The following is a 12,453-nucleotide window of genomic DNA, read 5'->3' as shown; positions in this document are numbered from 1 at the left end:
TGAGGTGTGAACTCAGAGCCCTGTACTTGTCAGGCAGTGGAGCTCTACCCCTGCCCCCTTTTTGCTTTCCTTTCTTGCGTTTTTTTCCCAGGCTAGCGTGGGTACCAGACCTCCTGTTTACAGTCTCTGATGGCTGGGGTGACAGGTGTGCGTCTCTTCACCAGGCTGAAGGCAATTTTTTGACAAGGTTTGTTTTTAAGATATCATGTATGTTTTTAAGTAATAATCACATACTTATGGGCATGAAAAAAATTACAAGTTTATCTCAAGAGAGACAATAACTTGATTATTCTATGGTTACTCTATATTGTTTCCAGAAAAGGATACACTGTTTATCATGGTTTCCTTGGCTTTTCTGGGTATGAAAAAGAAGATGGTGCTCATTTTGTTGGGCTTTGACTTACCCTTATACTAAACTATACTATTGGCGGGCATGGTGATTCATGCCTTTAATCCTAGCTACTCAAGAGGTTGAGATCTGAGGATCATGGTTCAAAGCTAGTGCCATACTAAAGAACAAGAGACTCTTAACTCCAACTAATCTATAGAAAATGGAAAGTGGGGCTGTAGCTCCAGGGGTAGGGTGGTAGCTTTGAACTGAAGAGCTCAAGGACAGTGCCCAGGCCCAGAATTCAAGCGCCATGACCCAAAACAATAACAACAATGAAAAAACCTATACTATTTGAGTGTTTTTTAATTCAGTTAATTCACTTGGAACTGTTTGTATACCACCCAATGTGCTTATAGTTTTATAAGCAAATTTTATCTACTACTAACTGAAAAAAAATGCAACCTTTGTTTCTCTGGCTCTGACTTAACTTCATTCAATATAATTCTTTCCAAGTCTTTCCATTTTCTTATGAATGGCATGATATCATTTTTCTAATGGATGAGTAAAATTCCATTTTCTTACCATATTTTCTTAATCTATTCACCCAGAGTAGGCAAAGGGGATAGTGGGAAAAATGCAGTAAAAAATTCATTGTTAGCCAGGAGCATGGCCTAGTGGTAGAGTGCTGGCTCAGCATGCACAAAGTCCTGGGTTCAATTCCTCAGTACCACATGCACAGAAAAAAAATGAAGTGTTGCTGTGGCTCCAGTGGCAGAATGTTAGCCTTGGGAAAAAAAGCATCCAAGGAGAGTGCCCAGGTCCTGAGTTCAAGCCCTAGGACTGGAAAAAAATTCATTGTAGGGTCAGGTGCCAGTGGCTCATGCTTGTAATCCTAGCTACTCAGGAAGCAGAGATCTGAAGATTGGTTCAAAGCCAGACTTGGCAGGAAAGTTCATGAGACTCTTATCTCGAATTAACCACCAGAAAACTGGAAGTGGCTCTGTGCTCTGTGGCTCAAATTTGTAGAACTCTAGCTTTGTGCAAAAAGCTCAGGTACAAAGCTGGGTGTAGTGGCTCATGCCTCTAATCCTAGCTACTCTGGAGGCTGAGATTTGAGGATCGTGGTTCGAAGCCAGCCTGGTCTGTGAGATTCTTATCTCCACTTAAACATTAGGAAACAGGAAGTGGTGCTGTGGCTCCAGTGGTAGGGCAGTATCTTTGAGCTAAAGAGCTCAGGGACAATGCCTAGGCCGAGTTCAAGCCCCATGACCGCCCCCCCAAAAAATGGAAAGAAAAGGAAAAGGTCAGGGACAGCACCCAGGCCAATATTTCAAGCACCACAACCACCCTTACCCCCATTCCCACAAAAAAGTATTTATTGTACATGCCACAAAACTGAGAAATGCAAGGAAAGGGATGGATTAAGGGGGGATGACATTATTGAAGGAGGTAACACAGATCAAGAAGCATTCTATTCATATACTATTTCTTAAATGACACCTCTCTTGTACAACTACTTAAAGATTTTTTTTTTGCCAGTCCTGGGCTTGAGCTCAGGGCCTGAGCACTGTCCTTGGATTTTCTCAAGGCTAGAGCTCTACCACTTGAGCCTCAGCACCACTTCCAGCTTTTTTGTATGTATGTGGTACCAAGGAATCGAACCCGGGTCTTCGCGCACGCTAGGCAAGCACTTTAACCACTAGGCCAAACTCCCGGCCCCCTTAAAGATATTTTTTTAAGTATATGGTTTTGAAGGCCTTAGCATTTAAAGCTTTAGCATTATATTTCCATGACTTGTTGGGAGTTTGGCCTAGTGGTAGAGTGCTTGCCTCACATGCACGAAGACCTGGGTTCGACTCCTTGGTACCATATACATAGAAGAAAGCCGGAAGTGGTACTGAGGCTCAAGTGGTAAAGCTCTATACTTGAGAAAGTCCAAGGACAGTGCTCAGGCCCTGAGCTCAAGCCCAGGACTGGCAAAAAAAGTTCCATGATTCATGGTGACAACAGGCCTAAACTATTGTAAGCAGCATGCATAGCCACCACTGATCTGTGCCACTCATTGTATCTGTCCCTCCTCTTTTTCTTAATAGATGTAAAGTTGTCAGAAATTATTTGTGGACTTCCTAATGTGCATTCACCAAAGGAGATACATTAAATGTACCAGAGTTCAATGTCCATTATAAAGACACTGAACAAAGTTTTTACTTTCTTTCACACAAAAGAAAATGGAAACTAGAGAAGTTGTGTGACTTTCCAAATGTAACATAGTAAAACAAGCAATAAAATACAAATGTAATAAATTATCTGGGCAATGGAAGGCCCCTCATGCTTAAATAAAGGCAGATACCATCTATCAAGGACTTTTTATAAGCAAAAAGACAATTAGCATGAGGGAGTACAACTATCCAGGGAAGATCAAAACAGCATTGGAGGCCATAGCTAGGAAGAGACATCAAGCAAAATAAGACAAATCCTCAAGGTCAATGCCTGAATCTCATAGCTAAGATGTGGGGAAAACTGGAAGAAGTAGGAAGCCCGAGTTCAGTTTCTACTTCTTTTATTAATTAATTGTGTTGAATCATCAATCATTTTTGACTAAACTAAATATTGATTCTATATATACTTGAACACATTGCTGGGTAACAATAGTCCCAGGGTAAGTCATAAAGTTTTCTGGAACATCTTGCTAAGAGAAAATCCCAGAGAAGATCCCCCAAAAGGAATTCAGTGTAGGGTTCTGTAACACCTGTCCTTGTCTCCTACCTCAAACTCTTGAGTACCATTTACTGCTGGCCAGGAAAGAAGGGCCTACTCATACATACCTACTTGGTGGTTGGATGTGGCCCCCAGAAGGTGGTGGTTACTTCCTTCTTCCTCATCAGATTCACTGTAACTCTTGTCCTCAATGAAACCAGAGCTGGTAGAACTTCCTGTACTAGCCATGCTTTGCAGACGGTACTTAGTCAGCTGGGTAAGATCATTGTCCGAATCATGAATACTCTTCATCTTTTTTTCCATATTGAGCTGAGACTGGTATTTTAAATAGATTTGCAAAATGAGAACATCCATTTAAAATAATCGATTCTACCCTAGTGTATGTTTCCATTAGATAAACTAAGGCCCTAAAAGGTATAAAACAGTGGCCAAAGTCTACATAGTTTTAGACCAAGATAATAGTAATAAACATCAACCCAAAACTATTTTCTCTATGCCTTAATGCCAGTTAATTAATCCTTAATAGATAAAGTAACTAGAGCTAGATACTTTGGGAAAGCACTTTGCCCCTGAAGTCAGCAGAACTTCCTGGGATCAGAATACCTTATGGGATATGTAATCCAAAGGATGTCAAGTTATATTCTTGAGCTCTAAGCTCAAAAGGGTTTTTCTGTATCACATGACAGAATAGAGCTGCATGATGTTTTAGACTTTTACTTCCTTCCCCTTTGCTGAAATTAGTCTAGAGGAAAGGACTCTGTAACTAAAAATAATAAATTGCTGGCTAAGCTCATCACTTTGATGATTGGAGACAAAGATTTTTCCACATTCATAACCCAATTTCAAATACTTTCCAAATTAAATCATGTGATTTTCTGATGCAATTCTTAAATTTTATTTTATTTTTTGCTCAGTTTTGGGGCTTGGAACTCTGGGCCTGAACACTGTCCCTGAGCTCTTCAGCTCAAGGATAGTACTCTATCCCTTGAGCCACAGTGCCACTTCCAGGTTTCTGGTAGTTAGTTGGGGATCAGAGTCTTATGGATTTTCATGCCAGAGCTGGCTTTGAACCACCATCTCAGATCTCAGTCTCTTGAGTAGCTAGAAGATTACAGGTGTGAGCCACCAGCATCCAGCTTTATCTGATACAATGCTTTTTCAGTACTCTGAGAAGTAGAGTCAACTAACTTTTCTACCAAGGAGTAAGGAATATGGCAAGCAACATGTTAACATGGACAAAAAAGGAGAATGTAAAAGACTTGTGTTAAATATTTCCTTGAGGTAAAAATTAGCAAACCTAGGCTGGGTGTGGTGGCTCATGCCTGTAATCCTAGCTACTGAGGAGGCTGAGATCTGAGGATCTCGTTCAAAGCAGGCCTGGGCACTAAAGTGAAACTCTTACCTCCAATTAATCACTAGAAAATGGGAAGTGGGACTATTGCTCCAGGGATAGGGTGGGATAGCCTTAAGCTGAAGAGCTCAGGGACAGCTCCCATGCCCAGAGTTCAAGCCCCATGGCCCACAAAAAAAATCCAACCTGGAAGCTTCATCCTGAAGTTCAAGGTTAAACTCATGGCTACAACAGGCTAGAGAAATAGTAAAGTCTTGGGTTAGCTAACCAATCTGGACCTCAGAGTGTAATTGAGTCCAACACAAAGCAAAGATGTTAGATAATAAACTGCCTCTTTCAGAGCTCATTGAATTAAAATCTCTATTGGATATATAAATGCACACCCTATAATCACTGACCAATATCCTCACTGACTACTGCTGTCCTATGCTGTTCTTATTTGCCCTTTATTTCTAATTATCATTAGAAAATCTACAGAAAGAGCTCCACTGAGTGTAGGGTTGTTAGGAAACTTACCTTGGAAACAATAAAATCTCCTCTTTTTCCTCTCAGGAAGTTGGCAAGATTTCCATATTTGCAGAATTCTACTATTATCATCAATGGACCTGCCAAAGATGTTCAGGAATTATGATGAGGAGTAGCCAATTCTTTGACTATCCTTGTTTTGGTAAGATTATGACCAGAGATATCTTACTACATCTTGAAATAGCTCTCATCATGAATCAGTTTACTGTAATTTATATTAGAATACTGACTGACTTTCCAAAAGCAGACTGATTGGTGAAGGGGGAGAATGATTAGCAAAAGTAGTTTGAAGACTGGCAAAAATAGGTCAACTAACATCCTGAGCTTGACTCTGAAGTCTACTAGTATATGTAATATGGATAAATAAAGAATTCCAGGCTAGGCATTGGTGGATCACACATGTAATCCTAGCTATTTAGGAGGCTGAGATCCACATATATATATATATATATATATATATATATATATATATATATATATATATGTGGAGCTATGGCTCAAAGTGGTAGTGCATTACCCTTGAACAAATAAAGCTCAGGGACAGTACCCAGGCCTTGAGTACCAAGCCCCATGACTGACAAAAAAGAAAAAGAAAATAAAAAGAATTCCTACGATAAGCACAAATAAATGCTATTCATGGAAATGAACCTAGCATTGCAGAAGATACTTAAAAACTTCAACACACAATTCATGAAGACAATTTCAATCATTATAATCATTATTGCTCAAGAAAGAATAAATCTAATGAGAAGAATAAACAAGTGAAAATTGGGAATCAAATATTTCAACTCTAATCTAACAAACCATCTGAGTAAGGGGGAAAAAGAGAAGAACAAAGAGTACTAGATAAGCCAGGGGAAAGAACAATGAAGGAATGTAAGACAGCACAAAAATCATACTAATAACCTTAATGAAAATGGTGTTAACTCTTGATTCAGACTGGCTGAATGGATTGAAAAACAAGACCCTATCTATAAGAATTACGACTTGCTGGTAAAAAAAAGTCACACATGGGAAGAGTGGATAATGACATTTGAAGCAAATAGAATCCAAAAGAAAGCTGATACAGCAAATTCAAGACAAAATTACTCAGAAAATATAAAGAACATCACTATACAATAATGAGAGGAAAAAGATATAATCATTTTACGTACAGATGCAACAAATAATTGTGCATACAATTTCATAAAATGAATATTATTGAACATAAAGATCCATAAATGTCCAGATAACATGGTAGTGGAAGATATCAGTATTCCACCATTAAGAGACAGATCATTATGACAAAGTTAATGAGGAAACTTCAAAGTTCATCTGCATGATAAATAGATTTAACTAACATCTATGCAAAATGGACATTAAACACAAAAAAAGAATAATTTGTGTTGCTTGCCAAATAATAAAAAACCTAGGAATAAAACACTGAAAATTATACAAAGAACATAAAATGTGCAAAATGAACATTATGTTTTATATTGATTATTGGAGAAATTTAAGATCTTCCTACGATAGACTATAAATGACAATATAAGCTTCCAAAAATGGGATACAGCAATTCAAAAAAGGAGATTTGTGGGCCTGGGAGTTTGGCCTACTGGTAGCGTGCTTAGACCCAGGTTCGATTCCTCGGTACCACATACATAGCAAAAAGCCAGAAGTGGTGCTGTGGTTCAGGTGGTTGAGCCCTAGCCTTGAGAAAATTCAGGGACAGTGCTCAATCCCTGAGCTCATGCCCAGGACTGGCAAAAAAAAGATTTGTAGCTATGAGCACCTATATTAAAATTCATAGACAACTCAAAATAACCTGGGGATATATTTTGATGAGTTAAGACTATCAAAAAAAATAAAGCAAACCTAAAATTAATGGAATAGAAGAAATAGTAGGGCTCAATGTTGAAGTTCACCAACTGGAAATTGAAAGAATAATTCATAAAATTAATAAAGAGTTCATTGAAATGGCAAGACTTGTGAACTCACTTTTTTTGAAAGTTAGAGAACAAAGGGAGATATTGAAACAAATACCACTTATATCCAGAGGATCACTTGGAAATATTTTGAAAAATTATGGCCTGATAAATCAAAAAAATCTACAAGAAATGAGCAAATTTTTATACACAAATGAACTAAACTGAAGCATGAAGATATAAAAAAAATAGCAGCATTATTACCAGGAGTGAAATTTAAACTTTTCTCCAAATACACAAAACCAAGGACTTTTTAGGACAATTTACTGTTGCACTTTACCAGAACTTTTTAAATATTTAATTTTTTTGTCAGTTCTAGGCTTGAGCTCAGGGCCTGAGCACTGTCCTTGGACTTTCTCAAGGCTAGAGCTCTACCACTTGAGTCTCAGTACCACTTCCGCCTTTTTTCTATGTATGTGGTACCAAGGAATTGAACCTGGGATTTTGTGCAAGCTTGGCAAGCACTCTACCACTAAGCCAAACTCCCGGCCCTACCAGAACTTTTAAGAATAAAATACATGTACCCATGTATTATTTCATGAAGTAAAATCAAAAGAAACACTTCATTATTCATTTTATTACCCTGGATAAGGACAAAATAACAAATTACCTATCAGTTTCTTTAATGGACCTGCACAATAGTCATTTCAGCCATCCCTGTACTTGTTCACCTGTGTCTCGCCTGCACACTACTGCCCAACCCCAATACCATTATCTTGCTAAATCTTATGTCCTATAATATAATTCCAAGGAGAAATTTGAAGTTTTCCCATTGCCTACACATTTCTTTGTGCTTACTACACCACAGACAATATCTAGCTTGAAATATATTGGATTTGTTTATGAAGTTCAGGGCCGGGAATGTGCCCTGGTGGTAAAGTGCTCGTCCAGCATGCCCAAAGCCCTGGATTTGATTCCTTGGTACCGCATACAGGGAAAAAGCCAAAAGTAGTGCTATGGCTCAAGTGGTAGAGCACTACCCTTGAGCAAAAGTGCTCAAGGACAGCAACTAGGCCCTGAGTTCAAGCCCCAGAACTTTCCCCCCCAAAAAGAACTTATTTATGAAGTTCAGCATCATCATTATCCATAATATGCACCAAATGTTTTTCACATAAAATCAGTTTCTTAAGAAACATGGTTTAGCTGAGCACTGGAGGTTCATGTCTATAATCCTCGCTACCTAGGAGGCTAAGATCTGAGGATCATGTTTCGCAGCCAGCTTCAGCAAGAAAGTCCGTGGGACTCTTATCTCCAACAAACTGCTCAGAAGAAGCCAGAAGTGGTGCTGTGGCTCAAGTGGCACAGTGCTAGCCTTGAGAGAAAAGGAGTTCAGAGACAGTACCCAGGCTCTGAGACGAAGCCCTAGGACCATCAAAAAAGAAAAGAAGAAAGGAATGGAAGGAAAGAAAGAAAAAGGAAAGAAGGAAGAAAGAAGGTAGGAAGGAAGGAAATAATAAAAGGTAATAAGGAAGGAAGGAAGTATGAAAGGAAGAGAAGAAAGACAAAGGAAGATTGTTTAAAATAGTTGTATAAAACGGTAGTGAAGAACAATATAATAGCAGAATGAAAGGCTTTGTTTCAGATGCAGATAAAGGCTTTAAAACTATTAATAGACATGGAATGGAAAATGATCATAAAATAGATAAGTGAAAGCATCAGGTTATTGAATATTGCTGGAAGTGAAAAGGGGACTCAAAAGAACTGCAGAATCTCTTGCACCAACTAGACTGCCACATTTGGAAATCCACATATCTTCTTCACAACTCACGTGCTCAAGTTCTCATAGGGCACTGAGCTGTCAGGAATCATAGATAGAAACCCAATTCCTTTGTGTATTGTATAGCCTTTCTCTGAGTTCATGGTAAAGAATATGGGAATTGGAAATCCTGTGCACTGTGAGAAATGTTTAAGCTAGAAAAATCTCATATGCAGTACAGGATGGCATATCTACATCAGTATCTACCTTGCTCCTAAGAATATGACCCACAAGAAGCAGTTCCGGATAACTGTGGAAAAGTTACCTCCAGGCTTTGTGCAAGCACCCAGTAAGTTGACCACATTGAGGTGATGACCAATGTGAATGAGGATCTTCAGTTCTGACATCAAAGCTTTGCACTCACTGGATGTTGCACAGTCTGTTTGAAATAAACACATTCATTTCACAATAGAATTGTGGTTCCCGGGAAGTAAGTAAATCAGAGAAAAATCCTACAGCCCGGTAAGGAGTTCTAGGAGAGAAGTCTAGAATACAATCACTCATTTACTGGTTGTCCTTTCCAAATAATATTATAAATAAATACATAAATAAAACATTCACATGCACTTATTTATTTATCCTCTAAGCTGTATGTACTTTTAGTAAACCTCCCATGTTCTTGTTTTGAAATGGGAACTCAATGCTATTCTTTCTTGTGATAAACTTCTTCTGAGTTACTGACCTGGAAGAGGTAAACAATAAACTTGCCTCAGATGCGTTTAAGTACTATTCTATTTGGCTATGTGGCATAGCCACATAGGAGCACAGATCAAACAGTTTTAGAATATATAAACATACATTTACCTGTTCAAAACTGGAAGCATACTATTGTTTTATGAATCCCTGAACATCAGAGAAAATAGCTGCAATTCTATCTAAGCACATTTTTATTTTACTTAACTTCTACTAAGCCAAAGGAAGGCTCTGTAGAAATTTTGCTAGTTAAACCCTCTTATTGACTCATATTGACCTTGCAATGAACTATAATTGTGAAAACTTTACTTCCACACTTAGGTTGTATCAAAAAGACAAATAATAAGTGGCTTTCATGTAAGATCCCTTGATAATTGACTCCAGTTTCCAAGGCTGATGTGTCCATGGACACATAATTGAATGGGGTGGAAGTTGGATATAGTTAAGTTACCTTGTTCCATTACTTCTAATTTATGTCGATTTTAGTTCAGATTTCCACCTACCCTGAGAATACCTACAGATAAGCCCTTATAGCCTCCCAAGGTGTAGATACATTACCTTTTAGCATTTTCACTGCCACTGTTTTACAAGTTGATGCTCTATCAATGCCAAAGGCACAAGCTTCTATCACTTTACCAAAGGCGCCATGACCAAGAATTTTACCTAGAGGGGTAAGAAGTAAAAATGAACATTAGTGAAAAGACACCAATGACAAGGAGAAATTTGGCTTTGGTAATAGATAGCAGAACTTCTAACATAAGCATTTATAAGGACCTTTCAAATCATCTCATAGGAAATACTAATGTTCTTTTGGTAGTAAATGTTTTCTTTTAGTATTAAATTTTTTTCAAAATAGTAATTATTGACATTATATTATTCAAGACATTATTATATTGTTTTAATCATATTCTTTATTTTTCTATTTTACTAGACTGTAAACTCAAACTGTAAACTCAGTAAAACCTGTCTTCTTAATCAATGTACTCCTTTTTTTTTTTTGCCAGTCCCGGGCTTGAGCTCAGGGCCTGAGCACTGTTCTTGGGCTTTCTCAAGGCTAGAGCTCTACCACTTGAGCCCCAGCAACACTTCTGGCTTTTTTCTATGTATGTGGTACTGAGGAATTGAACCTGGGGTCTTCATACATGCTAGGCAAGCACTCTACCACTAGGCCAAACTCGCGGCCCCTTAATTAATGTACTCTTAACACCTACGATAATATTAGTACATGATTGATGTCTAATACATACACGTGGAATAAGAGAGTGAAAGGCTATATCTCGCAGCTGTGAAAAGAACTACTTCGGTTGGTGAAGGACTCACTAGTTACTAGAATTCAAGATGCATTTCTATAGATATTCATTCTATTTCTATAACATTCATTGTCAAAGAGATTCTATTATAAAGTAATCATTAATATTTTTGATCGTTTTAAAGCTGTAAAAAGATTTCCAAATGTTATTTTACTGATTCTCACCAAAGTTATGTGAATCAATATTAGTATCTTCTTTTTATAGATGAGATAAACAAAGCTCAGAGAATATCATGCCTATCCTAGGTTTACCCAGCTTGTATATCTGAAAATTCCCAGTGTCATGTTATATGTATGATACATCTCTGCTACCTTAATATACTGCAGCAGAATCATGCTAATTTAATGAGCTGATGAAAGGAGTCAGAATCAACTTTTGAAGGATACTCAAATCTATTAAAAACTTAAAATAATAAGGGAACACCTTATTGTAGAATGATTGCTTTGCGTTAAGTGAATGCCATTCCTATTCTATTTCTTATTGCCTCTATGTGCGTGTGTGTGTGTGTGTGTGTGTGTGTGTGTGTGTGTGTGTGTGTGTGTGTGTGTGTGTGTGCATGAGCGGGGGACCACTTCAGTACTGTCCCTTAGCTTTTTCACTTAAGGCTGGCATTGAGCCACTCGAGCCATAGCTCCATTTCTGGCTTTTTAATGGTTAGATGGAGATAAGAGTATCCTGGATTTGTTTGACAGGCTGGCTTCAAACTGTGATCCTTAGATCCCAGTTTTCTGAGTGGGTACAATTACAGTCATAAAAGTACTAGTGCCTGTTCAATTGTCATCTTTGAGATCCATTCCACTTGGTCTAAAGCCATTAGCACTGCCTGCAATGACCCAAGTGAACCCTAGATTGCAATTCATTTAATTTTCCACAGTGTGTTGTAAGTCTATTGAGAAAGGAATGTTGACAGATATTGATGCTCACCCAGTTGTAAACGATCTCTTGGGAATTCCCATTTACTGTCATCATAGGGAAGCCTGTCACATTGTTGGTCAAGAGGCATCTCTTCAGGATCCATTATGATGGAGAGGTAGCCAGTTTTTATTTCTGATACACTGGGCTGTAAAAAAAGATGTGAGCACTCACATGAAACATTACTATTTTTTAAAATTTTCTAATGGCTTATCAGGGCCCTGAAATTTCCAATTTTAAATTTTAGAGAAGTGCAGAAACTCAGAATGATATTCATGTAAATAAATATAATAAACAGCATGGTACTATACAAATACGATTTAAATGAAGCCTACAATTTAGGATAATATATCAATATGTACAAATGCTTAAAATTGAAAAATAAGGACTACTGTCAGTGAAAATTACAACTTAAGAGCTATGTCCTACCCCCAAACAACTAATCACATGGCCAAAATGGTCAATGTCAACATTTGAAGAGCACTTGAATCTGTTAAAAAATTACAATAACAAAAAAATTACAATAACAAAAGAAGATCTTGTTGAAGAAAACAGCAGCTGCTCTGTGGTAAGAGTGTGCCATAATATTTTAAATGATCATCTCCAACATCTGGTATTCGCAGCATAAATAAAGACACTAGCAAGTACTAGGGGTATAGTGTGTTAATGTCAAAAGAAGCAATGTAACATTTCCTTTAAAATTAGGCCCATAGGTTTTAAACTGTCTAGAAAGTCCCTCAAGAACCAGTAGTACAAAGATTTCTCTTTATTTAATCAAATTGAGAGCATAAGCAGAGAATGGTTGTATACACAGGCAAGGTTGCTGAAAGCATTTGTAGGTAAAACTATTGGCTAAAACACTACAAAAAGCTATAGAACTTTGCACAAATACT

The 12,453-nt window shown here is 37.7% G+C and overlaps 1 protein-coding gene across 1 annotated transcript in view; it reads right to left on the bottom strand.

Annotated features, from left to right (window-relative positions):
• LOC150041006 (vascular endothelial growth factor receptor kdr-like) overlaps positions 1-12,453 on the bottom strand; it is a 145,152-nt gene that overhangs the window by 25,881 nt on the left and 106,818 nt on the right. The window contains exons 17-21 of the mRNA XM_090327270.1: positions 11,573-11,708; positions 9,897-10,001; positions 8,911-9,024; positions 4,917-5,005; positions 3,157-3,364 (exon numbers count right to left, since the gene is read on the bottom strand). Coding sequence (XP_090183396.1) covers positions 3,157-3,364; positions 4,917-5,005; positions 8,911-9,024; positions 9,897-10,001; positions 11,573-11,708 — 652 coding nt within the window. The remainder of the gene's footprint in view (positions 1-3,156; positions 3,365-4,916; positions 5,006-8,910; positions 9,025-9,896; positions 10,002-11,572; positions 11,709-12,453) is intronic.

Source organism: Megascapheus bottae, chromosome X (assembly GCF_031878675.1).
Source record: "Megascapheus bottae isolate mThoBot1 chromosome X, mThoBot2.hap1, whole genome shotgun sequence".
NCBI lineage: Eukaryota > Metazoa > Chordata > Mammalia > Rodentia > Geomyidae > Megascapheus > Megascapheus bottae.
The sequence above is the reverse complement of the archived record's forward strand: the minus strand, read 5'-3'. Positions and strand labels throughout refer to the sequence as shown.